At 40.8% G+C, this 21,168-nt stretch overlaps 1 protein-coding gene across 1 annotated transcript in view; it reads left to right on the forward strand.

The window, feature by feature from the left end:
• The window catches only part of cpne5b (copine Vb), a 158,031-nt gene that overhangs the window by 93,872 nt on the left and 42,991 nt on the right, over positions 1 to 21,168 (forward strand). Inside the window, exon 8 of the mRNA XM_085406201.1 lies at positions 19,564 to 19,627. Coding sequence (XP_085262327.1) covers positions 19,564 to 19,627 — 64 coding nt within the window. The remainder of the gene's footprint in view (positions 1 to 19,563; positions 19,628 to 21,168) is intronic.

Below are 21,168 nucleotides of genomic sequence, written 5' to 3' on the forward strand. Positions count from 1 at the left end.
GCTCATTTCTGCCGCTTGTATCCGCGATCTCGTTCTTTCGGTCACTACCCACAGCTCGTGGCCATAGGTGAGGGTAGGGACGTAGATCGACCGGTAAATTGAGAGCTTCACTTTTACACTCAGCTCCCTCTTCACCACGACGGACCGGTGCAGCGTCCGCATTACTGCAGCTGCAGCCCCAATCCGTCTGTCGATCTCCGGCTCCCTTCTCCCATCACTCGCGAACAAGACCCCGAGATACTTGAACTCCTCCACTTGGGGCAGGAACTCATCCCCGACCCGGAGTGGGCACTCCACCCTTTTCCGGCTGAGAACCATGGCCTCAGATTTGGAGGTGCTGATCCTCATTCCCGCTGCTTCACACTCGGCTGCGAACCGTTCCAGTGCGAGCTGGAGGCCCTCACCCGATGAAGCCAACAGAACCACATCATCCGCAAAAATCAGAGATGAGATTCTGAGGCCACCAAAGCGAAAGCCCTCCGCCACTTGGCTGCGCCTAGAAATCCTGTCCATAAAAATTATGAACAGAACCGGAGACAAAGGGCAGCCCTGGCGGAGCCCATCACCCACCGGGAACGAGTCCGACTTATTGCCGGCAATGCGATGTGTGATATTTTTCAGTAATATATTTTGACATACAAGGGCAGTCCAAATTTCCCAGAAACTAATGTATAGCACAGCAAAACGGGGCTATTTAATCTGCATTTATAAATTAGTTAACATCTGCCTCCAGATGGTTCTGTGAGATGGTTAGAAGAAATTGAGAGCCTTTAGGGAAGGTAGAGAGAGAGTGTCTCTTGCAATGAAGCTGTCTTCTTTTTGAGTAATCGTCATCCAGTGCCCTCTGGAGGGATTTTCCCACAGATGGTTGTCTGCTTGTGTGAGTTTGTTAGAATTCCCTGTATTTAGCCTCACCCAGATCCATGTAGGTAATGATGGCAAACATTTTGATGCATGGTGAGCATTCATTACACTTTAATTGCACAGTGATAAGTTATTGGTAGAGTGAGAAAGGAAACTTCCATTTCTGTATTAAGAGAATAATGCTCTCACTATCTTAGAGTTACTGGAAAGGAATATGAATACATGAATGAGTGAGCAGTCTCAGCCATTGTTCTTAATTAATGTCTGAAAACCTTCACAAAAAATCTGAAGGCGAAAGCAGCGGAAGCCTCGAATGTTCAAAAATAAGACACCTGTCTCCTGAGCGTGAATTCATTACTGCTGATTATGATTTCCTCTGTGACGGTGAAATCTGAGGTGTCAGTAGTCCAGAGGCTGGTTTGAGTTAGAACGATAAACATACTTTGTTTTACAGATTGAGTAAATGGGGTTTGGTTAAAACTGAATTAATTGTATTTAATCTGTGAGGAAATGCCGGTAGATTTAAGTCTGATGTACACAATTTTCAGCACCACAGATTTAAAGTGTGAATCTAAAATTTAATAAATGGTACTGGAGCGGAGAAAGTTCTGATGTGTGAGAATCAAATCTAGGCCAAAGCTGACTTTGTCACTGACTTTTCTATTTGGAAAACTGCAGGCAGTGAAACTGTACAGATGAGTCATATTCAAAGGCAGGACTCTGAAGGCCTTGAAACAGGGCTACATTATATCTGAGCAGCTAGGCTGGAGTGACAATGTCTGCAAAAACATCTGTAAGACTAATTTCAAATGATTATTTCTTGAAAGGTTTCCTCATAAAGAAGTTTTTGCATTCACTTAAATTAGGATTAAATAAAAAGAAATCAATATTTTAGTTCTTTTGTAGGTTTAGTAAATATGTACAATAATTGTGAGCAGGTATTGTGCTTTGGTCAGTAAAAATGTAAAATGCACTGCAGATACATATTTTCATTTGATAGCTAGTTTTACAGTTAACGGACACTTTTCCTCTCTTTTTGACACTTTGAAAATATATAAGGCTTCTCTGAGACTAAGCTAACAGAGACAAAGTTTCTGCCCTCCAAAGATTCTTTCTTTTACCTTCCCATCTTCTCCTTCGGTTCAAACTTCTCATTTTTCCTCTGTTGATCACTGGTGAATTTCAGGCTCTCAGCCAAGCTGCTGCTCTGAGTGAATCAATGAGGGGCTATTCTTTGGTAGAGTGCTCTTCTGGAAGGCCTCCAGCACAATTTTGCTGTCAAGAAGTCTGATTATGTACAATGGCCCTTGGTCCTAGATACTAGCTTTTGTGCTTCTAGCTACTTGAATGCTTTAAACCCTTGTTTGATTGAGAAGAGTTACAAGTACATTTATGTATTTTTATAGCAATTTACTACAAACTTTGAGAACTTTCGATAAGTTAAAATAGAGCTGGGCGATATATCGAGTTTTTAAAAAATATCGATATATTTTTATACGAGATATAAGATGTGACAATATCCTTTATATCGATATAGTCTATGTTACGTTATAATTATACTTGTGGAGCCGCAGGTTTGCCTCTCTTTTGTCCACTTTCGTCTTTACGCAACGTTACTCGGCCTCGCCTCTCCTTCACTGAACACAACTCCCCCTCCTCCCCCATCGCTTCACCTGCAGGAAGCGACAAGATGGACACGGCAAATCTCCGTTAACGAGTTACTGCGCATCGCCCCGTGCGTGGGGCTGGACGGCGTCAACGTGTTAGCTAGCTAACCACGCTAACGAGCTAACCACGCTAACGCATGCAGCCCAGAGGTGCTGCACGGACTAAAATCCTTGCATTTTCTCAAAAGTTGACAGCGCGCCTTATGTATTAATTCTGGTTGTGCTTGATGGCCGCGAACCGATTTTATGCGGTACACGGCGCTCAGCAATCTGTCAAAAAATGTTTTAGTACGACTTTGCTAAGCTACGGAGCTGCACCGCTTGATGGATTGTCGGAGCATTACGGCTGAGCCTCGCGGAGTGATACGTACTGTGCTTCAACGTAGTATTACCCTACTGTGTATAAGGACCATAAATGGCACCTGTTAAGAGACGTGGTTGCGAAGCGGATTTCAAACTCCAGGCTGTCAGTCAGGCAGTAGAAGTTGGGAACAGAGCAGCTGTGAAATCTGTCTTTGTTATAGTGCTCGGCGTCTTTTAGTTTACATTTTGACTGCACAATTGTGAGCTTTTTGTTATGCACAAAAACAACATTGTTTTCTTTTATTTATGGAGCATTATTATTTAATAAATGCTCATAATTTATTTTTGAGTAAATTTTATGTACATCTGCTCTATTTTAATAAAAGTGCCTGTGTGACATCTGGGACACAGCTTTGACTAAGAACTCTCTTCTTGTTATTACTTTATGGCTTTAAAAAAATATATCGAGATATATATCTTATATCGCCATCCAGCTAAAAAATATCGAGATATGAATTTTGGGTCATATCGCCCAGCCCTAAGTTAAAATGTTCAGTAATGCATTAAAAAAAATAATGAATTATTTTTTAATGTATTATTTGTAACATTTACACCGAGACAGTGTAAATGTTACAAATAATGGTCTCAGGAGCTTGAAAAAAAAAAAAATAGCTTAAAGAAAAAAGTCCTGATGCTTTTCCTTCCAAGCTCCTTAGACTACGATGACCTGGATGACTGAGAATCTTCACAGATGTTACAAATAATGATTGCATCTACAGATTTGTTTTCATGTTTCAACCCATAGCTTTAGTATTTGTGGCCCATTAATAGCTCAGCAGTGAGCACATGTAAGCTCGAGTCATTTTAATATTTTTACACAAACATTTTGAACTGTGAAATCCAGTGAACTTAAATGTTTGTAACTCTTTGTAAAATTGATGGCAGCCAGTGATATTGTTACTACATTCATTTACCGGACACTATATTAGGTACGGCTTCTTAGTATCTGGTTGGGATCCCTTTGCCTTCATTCTTCATGGCACAAATGGAACAAAATGCCTCGTAGACTTGGGTCCATAGTAATATGATGCATCACACAGTTGCTGCTTATTTGTGGTTTGCACATCCGGATGTGAATCTCTCACTCCTCCGCATCCCTGATGTGCTGTGTTGAATTGAGGCTCATCAGACCTTGCAACATTTTAACCCCATCTCCTTCAAAGTTTGTGCATTCAGAACTGCTCTTCTACATACTTTGGCTGTAACAAGTGGTTATTTGAGTTACTGTGGCCTTTCTTCTTTCTATCAGCTTGAAGCAGTCTGACCATTCTCTTCTAACATCAGCATTTTCTCCCAAAGAACTGCCGCTCGCTGGATAATTTCTTTTTTTCAGACTAATTCTGAGATAGTTTGGTGGGAAAATCTGAGTAGATCAGCAGTTTCTGAAATACTCAGAACTCCCTGTGGCACTCAAAGTCACTTCAATCACCTTTCTTCAGCATTCAGATGCATAGTTTGAACATCAGCAAAGTAGCAGGATTCTTCAGTATTCACAGAGCTACCAGCGAACTGCTGCTCTCTGGATAGTTTCTCTTTTTTTGGACCATTCTTTGTAAACCTTAGAGATGGCTGTGTGGGCAAATCTCAGTAGATCAGCAGTTTCTGACATGCTCAGAGCAGCCAATCTGGCACCAGCGCATTACTGTAAATCACCTTTCTTCTCATGTTGACCGTGTCTGCACGCCTAAATGCATAGAGTTGCTCTGTGCGATCTTGCTGACATATTCGCATCAATAAGCAGTTGATCGAGTCTACCTAACAAAGTGGGTGATGGGTATAATGTTAATATATTAAAATATTCATTTTAAGGATGTTAAAATGTAATAATTTGTCAGCATAATTATTTCGTCAGTCTAGGCGCAGGTTTTTTTGTCACGATAACCTGGAGAGCTCCTCCGTGTATAAAAAATCATTGTAATCATTTAATGCTAACAAGTAGATGTTAACATGTTCTCGCTGTGTTATTATGCAGTGTCAGATCTCCTGCTGAGCTTCACACTAAAAGGATCAGAGAAATTGATATGTTAAAAGCATCGAACACATTTTTTTTGTGGCACTTACAAAGCAGAATTCAAATCCAAGAAAAGGAAAGAAAGATATAATTTGGCTCTTAAGACATGTGCTAATTTAGAAAGAAAAGAGAGAAGATTGGTTACACCTTTTCAGTTTCCCCTTTCTGCTTTTCTCATCCTTCTCACATACCCCTCAGGCAAAATTAATTTAGCTGTGTTATTCACAGCAGGTTTGTTAGCTGGCTTGAGTCTTTGACTCCCTGAAGAGTTTTGTAATTACAGATTCCGACCACTGTGAATAAAAATAGTGTGTATGTGTGCAATTGTGTGTCAGTATGGGTTGTCATAGTCCAAACGAATAAACATTACTGACCACTCACTGTGCTTTACATGCCACATTCTTCAGTTCAGGCACACATTCAAGCACATTACACACCTACACACACTGTTGATTTACAGCTCCCCTTTTAATTTTTTTAAAACATCTGTGGGTATAATCCTCTGGGTACCCTGGAGGATCTGTGAAGCTTTGCGTTAATGCATGCATACACTGTTGCATCGACTGTTGTCTGTTTTTGTTAAGAAGATAAAAAAAAGTTCTTTCTTTTAGGGCGTCCTACGTTATTGCAAGACTAACTTTCTAATTTTACCAGATCCACTTCAAAGAGAAAAAAAACATTACTGCCGGCTTGACACCTTAATTAGATTAGGAAGGAGGTTCTGCAGCATCCGGTCCCGAACCAGCAGACTGAGAGACAGCTTCTTCCATCAGGCCATCAGACTGCTGAACACGTCATAGACACCTCAGCTTCACTACTGGAACTTCAACATTATGCACTCCACACTGTATATAAATGCCACTTGTTTTGCACATATTCAACTCTGTATATTTTATATATTTTATTATTATTATTATTATTATTATTATTATTATTATTATTTTATTTTATTTTTTTACTATTTAATTTGTAAAAATGTGTACACACACACACACACACACACACACACACACACACACACACGTAGGAAAATATTTAGTATACACATCCAGAAATGCATACACTATTATATATTGTACATATATTTATTAGTTTCAGGTTGGCCATTCTTGTATTTTGCTCGTTTGTGTTGTTGTGTTTGCACATCTCTGTTGCTTGTGGGGCTCGCACACAAGAATTTCACTCGCATGTGCTGTGCCAGTGTGCCTGCACATGTGATGTGACAATAAAAAGTGATTTGATTTGATTTGATTTGATTACTGTTTCAGGTTTTCAGTAATACGAGGGAGCAGTATCTATCGTGTGGCATCCTCAAGAGGACCTATCTCTGTAACTGTTACAAATTATATATCAAGTCTGAGCTGTTGAAATTCAATAGCAAGGTGCAAATTAGATCTTATTTGATTTTTCATCTCCCTCTTTCAACACAAGAAATGAGAAGGATGGGTTTTTTGTATGAACAATATAGAAAGAAACAAGCAAAAATAAATTGTTGTTGACAGACTGCATTTGGACACGAATTGACTTGTTTTGTTGAGGAAGAGACTCATCATTGTGATGATTATCATAAAATTTCACTTACAATCACAGAGAAAATAAATCTTTAGACTGCTTCTGATACACAGACTTAGCCAGAGATACTAGATTATACTAGATACTAGATAGATTATCCTTAAATACAAAAAACTAATGATATCAAATATATCAAAATGACAGATGATAGATATTTTACCATATTCAATTTTGAAATTTCCTACATTTCCTTATTAATAATACAGTAAAAGCAAAAGTCTTGAGTCACCTCTCATTTCTTTATACTTTCTTTATAGAAAATGTGAAATCGGTGGAGCAATTTATTGACACAGCATATAAGGCAAAACCAGAGTTTGCAGATTTCTAACGACACTAAAAGTCAATATTTGGTGTGACAGCCTTCTTCAACATAGTCTGAGCTCTCTTAGATAAGACTTCTTGTAATTTCTTTAAGTAATCTTCAGGAGTTGTTGTCCAGGCTTCTTGAAGGACATCCCACATAGCAAGCAGGTTTGGCCCGGATCTGGTATCAAGCCGGCACTGCTGGTTGACTTCTGGCGTGATAAGAAGTATGTCATCCAGATATGGGCCAGGCCTGGCATAGATGGCACTGTCTATGTGATGGCATGCCACATCTGGCTCGATTGTGGTTTGGTTTATGTGGCCCAGGCCCATAAAAAACAGGTCTGGCCTGGATCCGGCATCAAGCTGGCACTTCTGACTGACCGGTGTCATGGCAGGGTGTATGTCAACCAGATGTGGGCCAGATCTGGCAATGATGGCACTATTTATGTTCCTGTTTTCCTATTTTAGTTAGAAGACCCAAATGCTGCTATACTAAACTGCTGCTATACTGGTAGCCAACGTTTCAAATGCAGATTTGACAGGTTTGTGAGAGTACACGTTATCTAACACCTAGTGACGGTTTACTCGTCTTTGCCAGTGGGTGGCTGTAGCTCAGGCGGTAGAGTAGGTCACCTATTGATTGCAAGGTTAGTGGTTTGATCCCTGGCTCCTCCAGTCTGCATCTCAAGAGTGTGAATGTGTATGAATGTAGTTAGGAAGTACTCAGTTTAGAGAAAGTGTGTGTGATTGGGTGAATACGGCATGTTGTATAGAGCACTTTGGGTAATCTGGGAGAGTAGAAAAGCGCTATAAAACACTCAGTCCATTCACTGTCTGAACAGAGTTTTACCAGGGTGCTTTTGCACTATTATGTTCCGGCACATGTTGTTATTACATGGCTTGATTAAGGTAAACATTAGGCTGACATCTTGGGCCAGAGCTGAAACTGTTCTGGGTCAGCACAGGGCCTGCAGTGTGGCTGCACACAACTTACACATGGCCCACGTACCGCAAAGAATGATGGCCCTTTGGTGGCCCAGATCAGGTTTGCCAGAGGTGATCGACACATGGACCAGCGCAAGGACCACCAGTGTGTCTGCAACTGGCCTTGTGCTGTGTGTGCGTGGATCATTGTCATGCTGAAAAGTTAAGCAGTTGTCAATCAGGTTTTTTCTAGATGGTATTGCATGGATGATCAAAATCAGATGGTACTTCTCTGTGTTTCTAATTCCATCAATTTCACTGGTTGAAATGCAGCTTCAAACCATGACAGAGCCACCACCCTGTTTTACAAATGGCTGTAGACACTCACTGTTGTACTTCTCAAAACCACTCCATCAGACCTGTTGCCAGTGATTTTCCTCCCATTTCTCTTTCTTGAGGATGGCTTCTTGACAGCCACCCTTCCACTGAGACTGTTTCTCATGATGCTTCAGTGAACAGTAGATGGATCACCTGAAGGGTCTCTCAGGTCCTGTGTCAGGTGTTTGCTGAATTTTTTGCTCTCACTTGAGGACATGACTTTTAGATACTGTTCATCTGTTGTAGATAGTTTTTAGGCCCGCCAGTTCTTCTTTTATCCTCCACTTGTCCAGTTTCCTTCAATTTTTTAAGGACACACCAGATAGCATGCTGAGATATGCCAAGTTTTTGACTAATAGCTTTTTGGGATTCACCTTGTTCCTGTAAAAATAGTATTCAATGCCTGGCACTTAGCTATAGTACTAGGCATAGAAATATACTGTTTCATACTGTTTCATCTCTTGTATTAGGCGTCGTTTTATGCTTGAATGATTCATAGATCAGCGTTAAGAGGTTCAACAAACAAAACCCAAAGAAGTGAGGAGTGACTAAAGATTTTTATACAGTACTGTATGTTGGTAGCAATTAGGGAATATTGCTTTTTGTGGCTAAAGTGGCTTTGCTCTGCAGCTACCATGCAGCTTGTCAGCACTGCACAGTTCCACTCAAGCAACTGTAAACTGTTTTGTCTGTTGATTTTACTTTCTCAGTGGCCCCAAGTTAATGGTCTATTTCAGGGAGAGGGAATTGATTTAGTTACATGAGCTGAAGGAAGAAATGAGTAGAGACTGATGTAAATATGGTTTCATTTGTCATTTGAAAGCTGTTTTTTCCCCCTTTTAGTCAGTTGGTGCCAAGAGACATTGTGTGAGTGCGCATGTGAAAGAAACCCCCAAACTCTCACATTTTTGTTGCATCACTCAGCAAAGCAACCAGGATGGTTTCCCCACCTGAGGATCGATCAGTCTTTTACAGTGTGCTTCAAAAGCCTCCATCAGCCTCCTCAAACACGTACACACACAACCACCTGACAACAGTGCTGACAGCACTTACACACACAGCTGGAGAGCACTCTGTCCAGTCTTTTGACATTAGTATGTTGTGCAAAGACCTGAGAACACAAGTGAATTCCATCAATCATTTTCTGAAATTTTCAGTAAACTGTAGCTGAAAATACAATATTTCGTGCAAGCGTCATTGGGGTTTAACTTGTGAGTAGAATAACTCTAGGCTCTGTCTAAAATATCATGGGTCTCCTTCAATAATAGTATTTCTCATACAGTCCTTTGTCGTACTTCTAGTTTTTATCAGTAAATGCTAAATGTGTTTTTAGACTAAAACTTTAAAAACATGTGAGGGAAAGGTTGTGGTTTTGCTTAAATATTTAGAACAGGGACACATCCTTCTTTTTGCGTCAAAGCAGCATTGACATTTTAAATAATTAATGAAGACTCACATAATTAATTGAAATGAATTCATTTTTACAGTATGCATTATTAAAACCTTAAAAAATAAAACTAGTAGCCAGGAAACATGTTTACAGGAAAAATGAAAACATGTTGTGGTCTTTTACGTGGGTCTGATCATATCTTCATGCAAACCTGTCATAAATATGGCTGTTCTTTTGCTTTTCGCCAAAACATTGCCTGTAACACGGTTCCAAGTCACATTGCTATTCCAGGGAAATAGGGGCTTTCTTGACATCAAATCATGGCTAGACTTAAGGTTTCTAAGGTGGTAGTGCATGGCATTGGAAACTGGATCTATTGTATCCAAAGCACGATCAGGCAGACCAAACGTGGCAACATTATCAGAAAATCAATACATCAGACCTTGTTTGTAAATGAGCAAACAGAAAGGAGACAGAAAAGGTGAGCTGGAAAAGAAACGAAATCACAGAAATTATTAAACAAACCAAAAAAAAGAGGCGATGTGGTTTAAGATGTATGAGAGATTGTTAATGGTTTCAGATTTTTTTTTTAACTATTTGCCCTCGTAGACCAAACACACATAGTTTATGCTATATTTCTTTAAAGTTTTACATTACAGTGACTTTACAGTGTAAGATAAAGACCCTGCAAAAATTCAGCAGGTCACCTGAACTTAAACCTGCTTTTAGGTGCTATCAAACTAATATAGCACAGTAAGGATTTTTGGCTATTTAGTTATTTAGAAATAGCTGTCAGAGGTTTACATGCACTCATCATATACATGGATGCCCTGGTAATTTTGGGCTTTTAATGACTTATTCAATCTATTCTTTTTACACGGTGGAATGATTGTACAGGCATTATTCTGGCTGGATATTTGACCACTCTTCTTGGCAGATCTCCAAAAGTTGAATCTGTTCATCTGGACGTAGCGTTTTGTGGGAGAAACGTTTCGTCACTCATCCAAGTGACTTCTTCAGTCTCAGCTGACTGCAGGTTTCCCCAAATCTTATAAACAGTACATTTGCATAATGACTGAAACCAGCCCACTGAAGGAACAATGGGCTGGGAGGTCAGTTCCTTAATCTTAATTATGGAAGTTCTCATGACCATTGATCAACAGCCACTGATCAATGGCCATGAGTACCATTCACAGAGAGTTGGGGAATGGCTGCAATCACAGCATTGTAAGATGATGACAGATGTACCCTTAGGCCCCCTCCTCGATTCAGAGATGGTCTTTCCCTTTTCACGTAAATGGCCTCCTTGACTTCGCACTCAAAGCAGCGTTCCTCCCTGTCCAGGATGTGCACATCCTCATCATTGACGGAGTGTCCACTGGCCTGTAGGTGTAAATAGACTGCAGAGTCCTGGCCTGACAAGGTAGCTCTTCTGTGTTGTGCCATTCGCTTTGCCAGAGGTTGTTTGGTTTCCCCGATGTATAAATCCTGGCAATCCTCCTGGCACTTCACAGCGTACACTATGTTACTCTGTTTGTGTCGGGGGACCCGATCCTTGGGGTGGACCAATTTTTGGCGCAGCGTGTTTTGGGGTTTAAAAGCCACAGAGACCTGGTGTTTTGAAAAAATGCGTCTCAACTGTTCCGATACTGCTGATACATAAGGGATCACTACAGGTTTTCCCTTGGGCAGCAGTCGTCCTTCTCTCCTGGATCGGCTGGAGCTTTCTTTAGGTGCCTTTCCAGCTTTGACAAAAGTCCAGCTGGGATAACCACATTTACTCAGGGCCTTCTTGATGTGCTGTTCTTCTGCCTCCCTGGCTGCTGTGTCAGTGGGGATGGTGTTCGCTCTGTGTTGTAGCATCCTGATGACACCCAGTTTGTGCTCCAGTGGATGATGAGAGTCAAACCTTAGATACTGATCCGTATGTGTAGGTTTACGGTACAGGTCAGCTTTTAGATGTCCCCCATTACTGATGGAAATCTCACAGTCTAAGAAGGCTAACCTGCCACTTTTCATATCCTCCCTGGTGAATTTGATGTGTCGGTTCACCGAGTTAATGTGATCCGTGAATTGTGGTACGTCCTGAGATTTGATTTTCACCCAGGTGTCATCCACATATCTGAACCAATGGCTTTGTGATGTTCCAGGGTAGGATAGCAAAGCCATCTTTTCCACTTCTTCCATGTACAAATTGACCACGATGGGTGAAACTGGGGAGCCCATGGCACACCCATGTTTCTGCCTGTAGAACTGACCCTTGTATGTGAAGTAGGTGGAATGAAGACACAGCTCCAAAAGCAAACACACTTGGTCGATGCTGAGAGTGGTCCTGTTGCTGAGGTTGGGGTCATCCTGTAATCTCTTACGCACTACCTCCAACGCTTCCATGACTGGGATGCAAGTGAAAGGTCTTCTTGGCAGAGTTTGCGGAGTTCAGTTAAATTGGTTGCTTTCCTGGTCCCACTCAGCTTTTCGGCATAATAGGCTTGAGGTCAGGGCTTTGGGAAGACTGTTCCAGAAGCTTAATGTTATCCTGCTTTACCTATTCCTGTCATGGTTCTGGGTCCTTCTTACCCAGCGTTTTGTGTTTCCTTGAGATATTTCTGTATTTTTGGTTATGTCTTGCTTCTTTAGTAGTCTTTCTTTAGTTATGTTTTCTGTCTTGTTTTCCCAGCCGTCATGTCTTCCTCTCTCCCTCGTGCTCCTCCGTGTTTTCTCTTCCCCTCCAGTCTACGTCTTTGTACTTCCTGTTTTACTTTGATAGTAAGTAAGTAAGTAAGTAAAATTTTATTTATATAGCACATTTCTAGATAAAAGATCAAAAAGTGCTTTACAAGGTATAGGAACAGATTAAAAAGACAAAGTACAGTCAAAAGTTAACAAAATGCGATTTTAAAAAGATGTGTTTTTAGCTGTTTTTTAAAAGTAATCAGTGAATCAGCAGATCTTAAGTTCTGAGGAAGAGAATTCCACAGTCTGGCAGCCACAGTAGCAAAAGCTCGATCACCCCTAGTTTTCAGTCTCGTATACTGAATAACAAGTAATCCCTGACCACAAGACCTCAGAGACCTACTAGGGGCATAGGGCTGTAAAAGTTCAATGATATATGATGGTGCTTGTTCTTGAAGAGCCTTAAATGTCAGAACCAGAATCTTAAAGTGGACTCTGAATTCGACAGGGAGCCAGTGTAACTGTATAAGCAACGGTGTTATATGTGAGTATTTCGATGTTTTCGTCAGAAGCCTTGCTGCAGCATTTTGGACAGTCTGCAGACGCTCCAGGGAACTTTTGTTTAGACATGTGAACAGTGAATTGCAATAGTCCAGTCATGATGAAATAAAAGCATGAATAACAATCTCCAGTTCAGTATGAGATATTATGGGGCTCAATTTAGAAATATTTCTTAAATGATAGAAGCAAGACCGAACCAGAGATTTGACGTGAATATCCAATGTAAGAGCAGGATCGAAGGTTATCCCTAGGTTCCTGATAGATGGTTTCACAATGTTGAAAGGGGACCAAGAGCATTCATTATGCTGGGTACATGTCTGTCTGGAGCACATGTCTGTCTGGAGCACATAAAAGGACTTCAGTTTTATTTTCATTTAGTTGGAGGAAATTGTCGGCCATCGAACCTTTGATGGTTTCCAAACACACATTTAAAATCCGCAGCTTAGAAGCATCTTCAGGTTTAAAAGATATATATAGTTGGATGTCGTCTGCGTAGCAGTGGTAACAAATATCCTCAAAAGGGCTCAAAATATGCTGGAGAGGAAGTAAATAAATTAAAAACAATAATGGCCCCAGCACAGAGCCTTGTGGCACACCAAAGGACAGGGACGTAGAAGATGACCTGTACTTAGAAACTGCCACAGAAGAGTATCGTTCACAAAGATACGAGGAGAACCACTCTAAGGCAGACCCAGATACACCGACCCAGTATTTCAGCCTATCAAGCAAAATATAATGGTCAACGGTGTCAAAGGCCGACGTGAGATCCAACATTAAGAGAACAGAACACTTACCTGCATCGTTTTGCATCAGAATGTCATTGGAAACTCTAAGAAGGGCTGTTTCAGTAGAATGAGCTTTACGAAAGCCAGACTGAAATTTGTCAAAGATATTATATTTGTCTAAAACTGCTGTAAGCTGCTTAGCCACAATCTTCTCTAAAATCTTAGCAATTAACGGTATTTTTGAGATCGGTCTGTAGTTGCTAGTGAGAGATGGGTCCAGCATAGGCTTTTTTAACAGGGGGTATATAACAGCAGTTTTAAAATAAGCAGGGACTTTGCCAGATCCCAAAGAGGTGTTAATTATAGTGAGCATACAGGGACCAATAGAGTAAAAGACATTTTTGAATAACAATGCGGGTAAAATGTCGAGTGAACAAGAGGATACTTTTGTTGCACTAACTATTTTTCCCAGCTCAGATAGTGAAACAGGTAAAAATCTTTCTAAAACAACAGTGTCACGGGTTGCTCTGAGGATCCACTCGCAGGACTCCGGAGTGTGTTGTAACAGAGACAGTTTATTCACAAAAATCCTCACCAAGTGTATTTACAGGCAGTGCGAGGACAGTGCTATATACAAGATGTGCGAGGACGGGTTCCAGGGCTCCAGGGAAAACAAGGGGATCACACACACACACACGCCAACCTCTCTCCGCTAGTGACCAGCCACCTCTTACACGCTCCACACGGGGAAACACGGGGACGGGTCCCGGGAATCTAAAACAGAGAGACAAATGTTACTTTCTGAGGCGGAAGTGTGGGGAAACTAGGGCTCGCCGTGTACTGACAGGAGTCTTCACAACAATCCAGCGTTGAACAGCTGATCTCCTCCTTCTGATATACCAGCTGGTCTGATGAGGCCCAGGTGTGCATGATCCGAGAGGGCGTGGGCCGAGGGCGTGAACCCGCCATGAGTTCCGCTCTGGCAAAACAGGGGAGGGGGAGAGAGATTGCTGATCAGTGCCTTGCCGACCCCGCAGGTCGTGACAAACAGGCCGAACTGGCGTGGGAACTGACAGTGCAGATACTGATGGGGACAATTTTTTCCTTATATTGCTAATTTTTTCTAAAAAGAAAGCAAGAAATGTTTCACAGTCTTCAGCAGAAGAAATAATGGCAGCAGGTGGAGCAGGAGTAATGATATCAGTAATAGTATCAAATAAGACCTTAGGATTACCTCTGCTCTTTGCAACCAACTGAGAAAAGTAAGCAGCCCTTGCATCTCTAATAGCATTGTTAAAAGAGGCTAAAAGATCCTTTAAATAAAGGAGATGAACATTTAAATGAGTTTTCCTCCATAACCGCTCAGCTTTACGACAATTACGTTTTATAGAGCGGATGTTGTCATTTAGCCAAGGTAGGGACTTGGAAACAGGCACAGGTCTCATTTTAACCGGACAGATTTCATCTAAGATCGAAAGACAATGATGATTAAATAGATCCGTTGAGAAATCAACACCGTTTTGTGGGGATAGTGTTAAATTAAAAGCATCTGAGAACTTCTGCGCTGTGGAGGAATTTATAATGCGCGACATAACTGTCCGGTGAACAGGAGACATAGGCTCATGAAAAGACATGTTAAAAAGTATATAATAATGGTCAGAGATAAAAATGTCCTTAGAACAAATACAATCAATATTCAAACCCAAGGTAAAGACAAGGTCCAGTGTGTGACCTTTGTTATGTGTGGGGCCGGACACATGCTGGATAAAATGAATCCATAATGTTGATAAAACCCCTGGCAAAGAGGTCAGACTCATCATCAACATGTATATTAAAATCCCCCACTAAAAGCAATTTGGACAACCTCATAGTAGAGGACAGGAAGTCGCTAAACTCCGCTAAAAACAAGCTGTTTGGGCCGGGTGGATGATACACCACAGCACAGTAAAAAGGATCCTTACTGCCGATTTTAATGAGCTGCAATTCAAAAGAAAGAAAGTGTCCAACTTTCACTGAACGGCAGTTGAAACGGCTCTGAAATGCCACCGCGAGACCTCCTCCACGACCAGATCCCCGAGGCTGGTTAATGACAGAAAAGCCATTTGGGCACATTTCAATAAGAGACAAATAGTCCAAGCCTCGCTGCCAGGTCTCGGTCAGAAGCAGGAAGTCCAGATTTTTAGAAGCAATAAAATCGTTAAGCACAAACGATTTATTAGTCAAAGATCGGGCATTAAAGAGCGCCATAGTCAGCGGGGTGAGAGCATCATTATTGGGAGAAGCTCGAGTTAAAGGACGTAAATACTCGAGATTAGAGCCTTCACGTTCGTATATTCCACTCACCGAGGGGATGAAAAGCCAGTCAGCAGGAGAGTCTGGATGAACCCTTCTGAGGTAGCACGGTCTCGGAGAGCCAGGCCCTGCATATCCAAGCAGGGCCGTGGAAAACAAATTCCTCTCTATGGAGCTGTTTTGAGCGTAAGTAACAGAGCACGCACGACATCGCTTTCCAATCAGCCCCCGCCGCCAGAAAAGCCTAAGCTTCACCTGGATACCTGATCTCCTTCCTCTTCTTCTCCGTGATCTACGGGGAACGCTGAGAACGCTGGCCGAGGATCCAGCCACTGGCGGTAGATGGAAAGTGCCAAAGGAGTGCGGGGGAAAGTGCGGAGAATGGAAAGTGCCAAAGGAGGAGGAAGATGAAACATCTTGGGCCATCATTGAAGATCGGATTGATAATAGCGTCAAACGATCATAAACCAAGGCAGCCAGAACATCATTGATACAAATAAAAAACAGCAGAGTAGAGAAAAAAACACGACGATAGAACGTGACAAACTGCACCCGGCAGCGGCGAAGCCAAACACAGGCGCCATCATACCGGAAGTGCTGTCCCCGTCAGTGTTCGTCATGTTGGGCTTGGTCTTCCCCTGTCTCGTTATAGTTATAGGCATCAGTTGTGCTCCTCGTGTGTGCTCACGTCCCTCGTTATCCTTCTGTGTATTTATGTCCGCGTCTCCCTCAGTTTCGTGTCGCGTTCTCCCTCATGGCTACCTGTGTGTCTTCCTGTGTTTTAGTTTAGCATTTCCCAGTGTAGTTTATTCTTGTATATCTTCCATGCATGCAATAAAGCAATGTTTTGAGTTTTGAGTGGTCTCCGCCTATGAGTCTGCATCTGGGTCCTCTCCTGCCTGCACACAGCCGTTTCCTGACAATTCTAAAACCAGTTTGATGTGTGTTTGAAATCACTGTGTTGTTGGAACATCCACCTGTGTCCAAGTTTCAGCCATTTAGCTGTTGATTTGAGGTGAAGTCGAAGAATTTAGAGATAATCTTCCATCTTTATTATTCCGTACACTTTCAGCTATGCAGTATTACTACTGGTAGCAAAAACCCTACCACCACCATGCTTGAAAGTTGGTAACAAAAACACTTGGTTTTTCTATGTGGGCACCAGTAAATTTTAGGCTTGAAGGTGCTGATTTAAGAGTAGGAGTTTGTTTCTTGGTCAACACCCTCTTAGTTCACAGCGATGTAAAATTCACTTCACTATGTATAGTGACGCTGGTGTTTCAGCAGTTCCAGACAAACAAATCCTTACTAGGCTGGCAAAGAGAAACTACCAGCTTTCGTCAAGTTGTCGTCAAGTAAAAGCCTTGGCGTTGTCAAGTTAAAAGACACTGTAGAACCTTCAACACCGCTTACTAAAAGATTGGAGGGAGTATCTCTATATGTCTGAGACTGTGTAGAAAGAAACCCAATTTCTTTTTATAAAGCAATTGGAGATGTCGACTGTACAATAATTCTACCTTGGAAAAAGAACAGTTCAATCATTAAAAGTCCAAAATTACCATGACATTAAAGCCCATGAAGAGTGTTTGCCACCTTCTGATCACAACTGTATAAATTATTTGTAAAGTAATTAAATTACTTTACAAATTCTCTTCACCAAGGAACTGTATTACATTACTCATTAATTGTGTTACTGTTATGGGGTAATTGACTATAATGTCATTAGTGCATTCAAATTTTAATCCCTTACACTACTTGTTACTGTAAAATAAAACACAATACTGCCCCACATGGATAATAAAATAAACAACTCGTGAATTACACAGTTAACATGTTCCAACTTAATAACAGTAAACTTTAGGGTCACAATGGTGCAACAGCTGAGACAGAAAACTGTTCCAAAATAGTGATATTATAATACAATCACACCTTACTGCCACATACTCGAGAACATCTACACACAGACAAATCTGGAACAATTAACCCTTGTTTGCACTGATTAATTGTTCCAGGACCCAAATACACTGCAGGAGCAGAGAATTTCAGGTCTCTGACAGCATGTTCAGAAAAGTTAGCTGGGGCAAGACCATTTAATGATTTCTACACAAAAAGAAGTTTGTATCTCAATCTGTAGCTAACAGGGAGCCAGTGAAGCGAGGTGATTAATGGGGTTTCTCTTGCTTGAAAACTGGTGCAGAGGTCTGAGCTGCAGTCAGGATTAAGAGGTCAGAGTAACACCAGCAATGATGAATTCTTCCACACACAAGCGCCCCTGAGTCCAATATGATTACCAGATTTTTGTAAAAAAAAATTATTTGATTAATTGGAGTTGTCACGATTTTCAATTTTCTGGATTTTCTAACAAGGCTGAAGTAAATCCATGGCAGTATATCAACTCTTCTACAGGAGCTGAATAAAACCTAAAGAATAAAATTGTGGGAGGGAGTAAACAGTGCTGGGGTTAGTTCACCAGCTATTGCCTGCTGGTGTACAGTAATCGTGATTTCCATTGTTTCTCGTATAGACAGTCAATAGCTATATGGCTGTAAACCTAGGAAATGTTCATCTGTAAGAGAATGTTCATTCCCACATACATTCTCAAGATATTAAGGCAAATATATATATATTTCCTATCAAACAGAATTGTATCTCGTAAAGTAAGAGAAAAGACTGAAATGTGTAGGCTTCAAAGAAACAGACCATTGCCTCCCCACGCTCTGTCTGAGTTGAGTATAATAAGCAAAACAAGGGGGCAGAGTCTTTGATGGCCTTCCTGATGTTCAAAATCTTGTGAATCTCTTTTTTTCTCTTTGAAATTGAGATTTGATGAAAATTGATCCGAAGCATGTCAATTAGCACATAAACTCAATCTGCATAACATTATAATACTGCCAAGCAGAGAATATCTCTGAATAGTTTAGCTTTGAGCAAGGAATCAAGCGATAATACAATTAATTATGTGACATCAACAGCAACATAAAGAAAATTGTTCGAAAGCATGTTTACCCAATGAGCATTTCGATGATTTCTTTGCTTGTCTATCTGCTTTTATAGCATTTCTTCACTCTCTGTTTAACCCTGTAAAACAATCAATCAATGAATAATTAGCAGCAAATTGAATTTTTCTAACATACCTTCTAAAAAAATATCAATTTGCATGAGTTTTAAAAATCACACTAAAGATCTAAAGCTCTCAAAAACTCAGGGTTACAGGGTTAAAGCTTTAATCCAGTTTTCTGAACAGGTGACGTCATGATGGATTTACTTGTCACTACAACTTAGTATTAACTCTAATAATGAAGCCAAGATGAAAGGAAATTAAGGCATCAGTGACTGTCTCTATATGAGATCATCTGTAATATGAACTGTCATGTGCTGATTAGAAAGTCAGAGCAAACAAACTAAAATCAATCCAAGTCAAACCAGAACTCATCTCTGCTCCCTAATTGCTACGTGTTCACCAGCCTAAAAGTTGAACAAATCTATGTGGCATCTATCGTATCCCCTAAAGACTGATTAGCTGCATCAAACATTAAGACATCTAAAACTGCCAGCACATATTTTTAAATCCTTCTAAACAGGATTGGCTAAGATGGAACATATGTCTGTGCTGAAAATCATCAGAGTCAAATAAAAAATAAGAAAACATGAGTTAGACTTGAATAGTTGGATAGTCAAGAGAACTTGTTCAGAGATAGAAAATACACAAATTAGCCTTGATTTCCACAGCAGCCTCACTGATCAATTAAAAGCCAATAAGTGGGAAAGAAAAAAAAAGGATGTTTTTTTCTTTGATTTCTGTTAAGCTTTTATTGTTTTCTTGATTTCCTTTCACAGAGGGATTCCAGGAAAGAAATGTGGAACTATTATCCTGACTGCAGAGGAGCTGAGCAACTGTCGAGTGAGTAAACCATAATAATCCCCCCTGCCAAACACTTATTAGCAAGCAAACATCTGCTAGCAAAGCCTGGTTAAACAGACATCACACATAAAGTGGATAGAGAAACATGGAAGCTGGAAGGGACAAAAGAAACCAAGGCTCATAGAAACATCCTTTTGTCCACTTTAAGAAACTACCCCATAATAGTTTTAAGAAGTTGGTACTGGTCACCTTGAAATAATTTCAAAACCTTATCCCAGTAGTGTGTTGATTTACTGCCTACTGTCTGTCTTTGTTCCCCATGAGGTGCAATATATGATTATTTTTTAATCTAAACAACTTTTCTTACAATTTCTACAAAAATGATGGTTGTATGAATTATTACACGAATACTTTATATGTCTCAAAGAGAAATCTATATTCTCAAAATGTGGCCTCAGGCAAAGGTACCGTGTTTGTTTGTTATAGATTCTTTGTCAGCCTCCACTGTATAATCCACTGGCTTTGAAAATGGAGGAAGAGTAAAATTTCACAGCAGAAAATACCTAATTTTGAAAAATTGAACATATGGTTAAAAATATGGACGGCACAGTGGTTAGTTCTGTTGTTTCACAGGAAGATGGTCCTGGGTCTGAATCCATGAGCCCGCTATCCTGGAGGTTCTAACTCGGCCATAGATGGGAATGTGAACAGTACTCTGTCTCTATGGGATGGCCTTGTGACAGAATGGTGACCTATCCAGGGTGTACCCTACCCCTCACTGTGTGACAGCTGGGGTAGACTCCAGTCACTGCCATGACCCTGAACTGGATAAGCGGAAGAAAATGCATGGTTGGATGTCTCTAAATGCCTACTGGTGATGCTAGAATTCTCAACGCGTGTAAGCATATAACTCAGTGGAAAGAATCAGGGATCCCTAGTACCACACTTCGTCGCTCTCCCTTATAGACCTAGGGGCATCCAAGGGAAAAAAGAATATGAGATGAGAAAGAAAATAAGGATGAAGACACAAAAGAAAAGTTAGAACTCAGTATGGCACCTGTGCAGTTTCACTGCTTGAACCTTCATTAGTTAGCAATAAAACGCTGCAGATTATTTTCTGATGATCAGCTAATCAAGTCATTGGTGCAACCGTAGCGTTCGTGTATCAGTCTGGATGTTTGCACATCTACCCATCTGTATAAAAATGTATAAAAAAAACCCAACCTATCACGCACACAGACTCGGCTGCTGGGTGTTACACACTGCGCGCTGACCTGCTCTCTAATGAAAGGACCCGAGAACATGATGTGGTGAATGTTGAATGCCTCCTCAGCCAATTCTGGTATACAGATTTTAAATGGTTCACTGGGGTTCCAGCATACAGATTAAAACAGGAACATGTGAATACAAGAAGCTGTCCAAAGAGAAAAGAAATAACGTAGAGAGCGCGAAAGGGAAAGAAAAAATGGCACAATGAAAATGAAAGATCAAACAAGCAGTGATAAGATGATGAAACAGACATTTCTGCGTGTACAGAGTGTGTCTAGATGAGAGAAAAAGACACAATCAAACAGATAGAA

Source organism: Rhamphochromis longiceps, linkage group LG5 (assembly GCF_057381845.1).
Source record: "Rhamphochromis longiceps isolate RC_006_pf linkage group LG5, R_longiceps_female_GT1.1, whole genome shotgun sequence".
NCBI lineage: Eukaryota > Metazoa > Chordata > Actinopteri > Cichliformes > Cichlidae > Rhamphochromis > Rhamphochromis longiceps.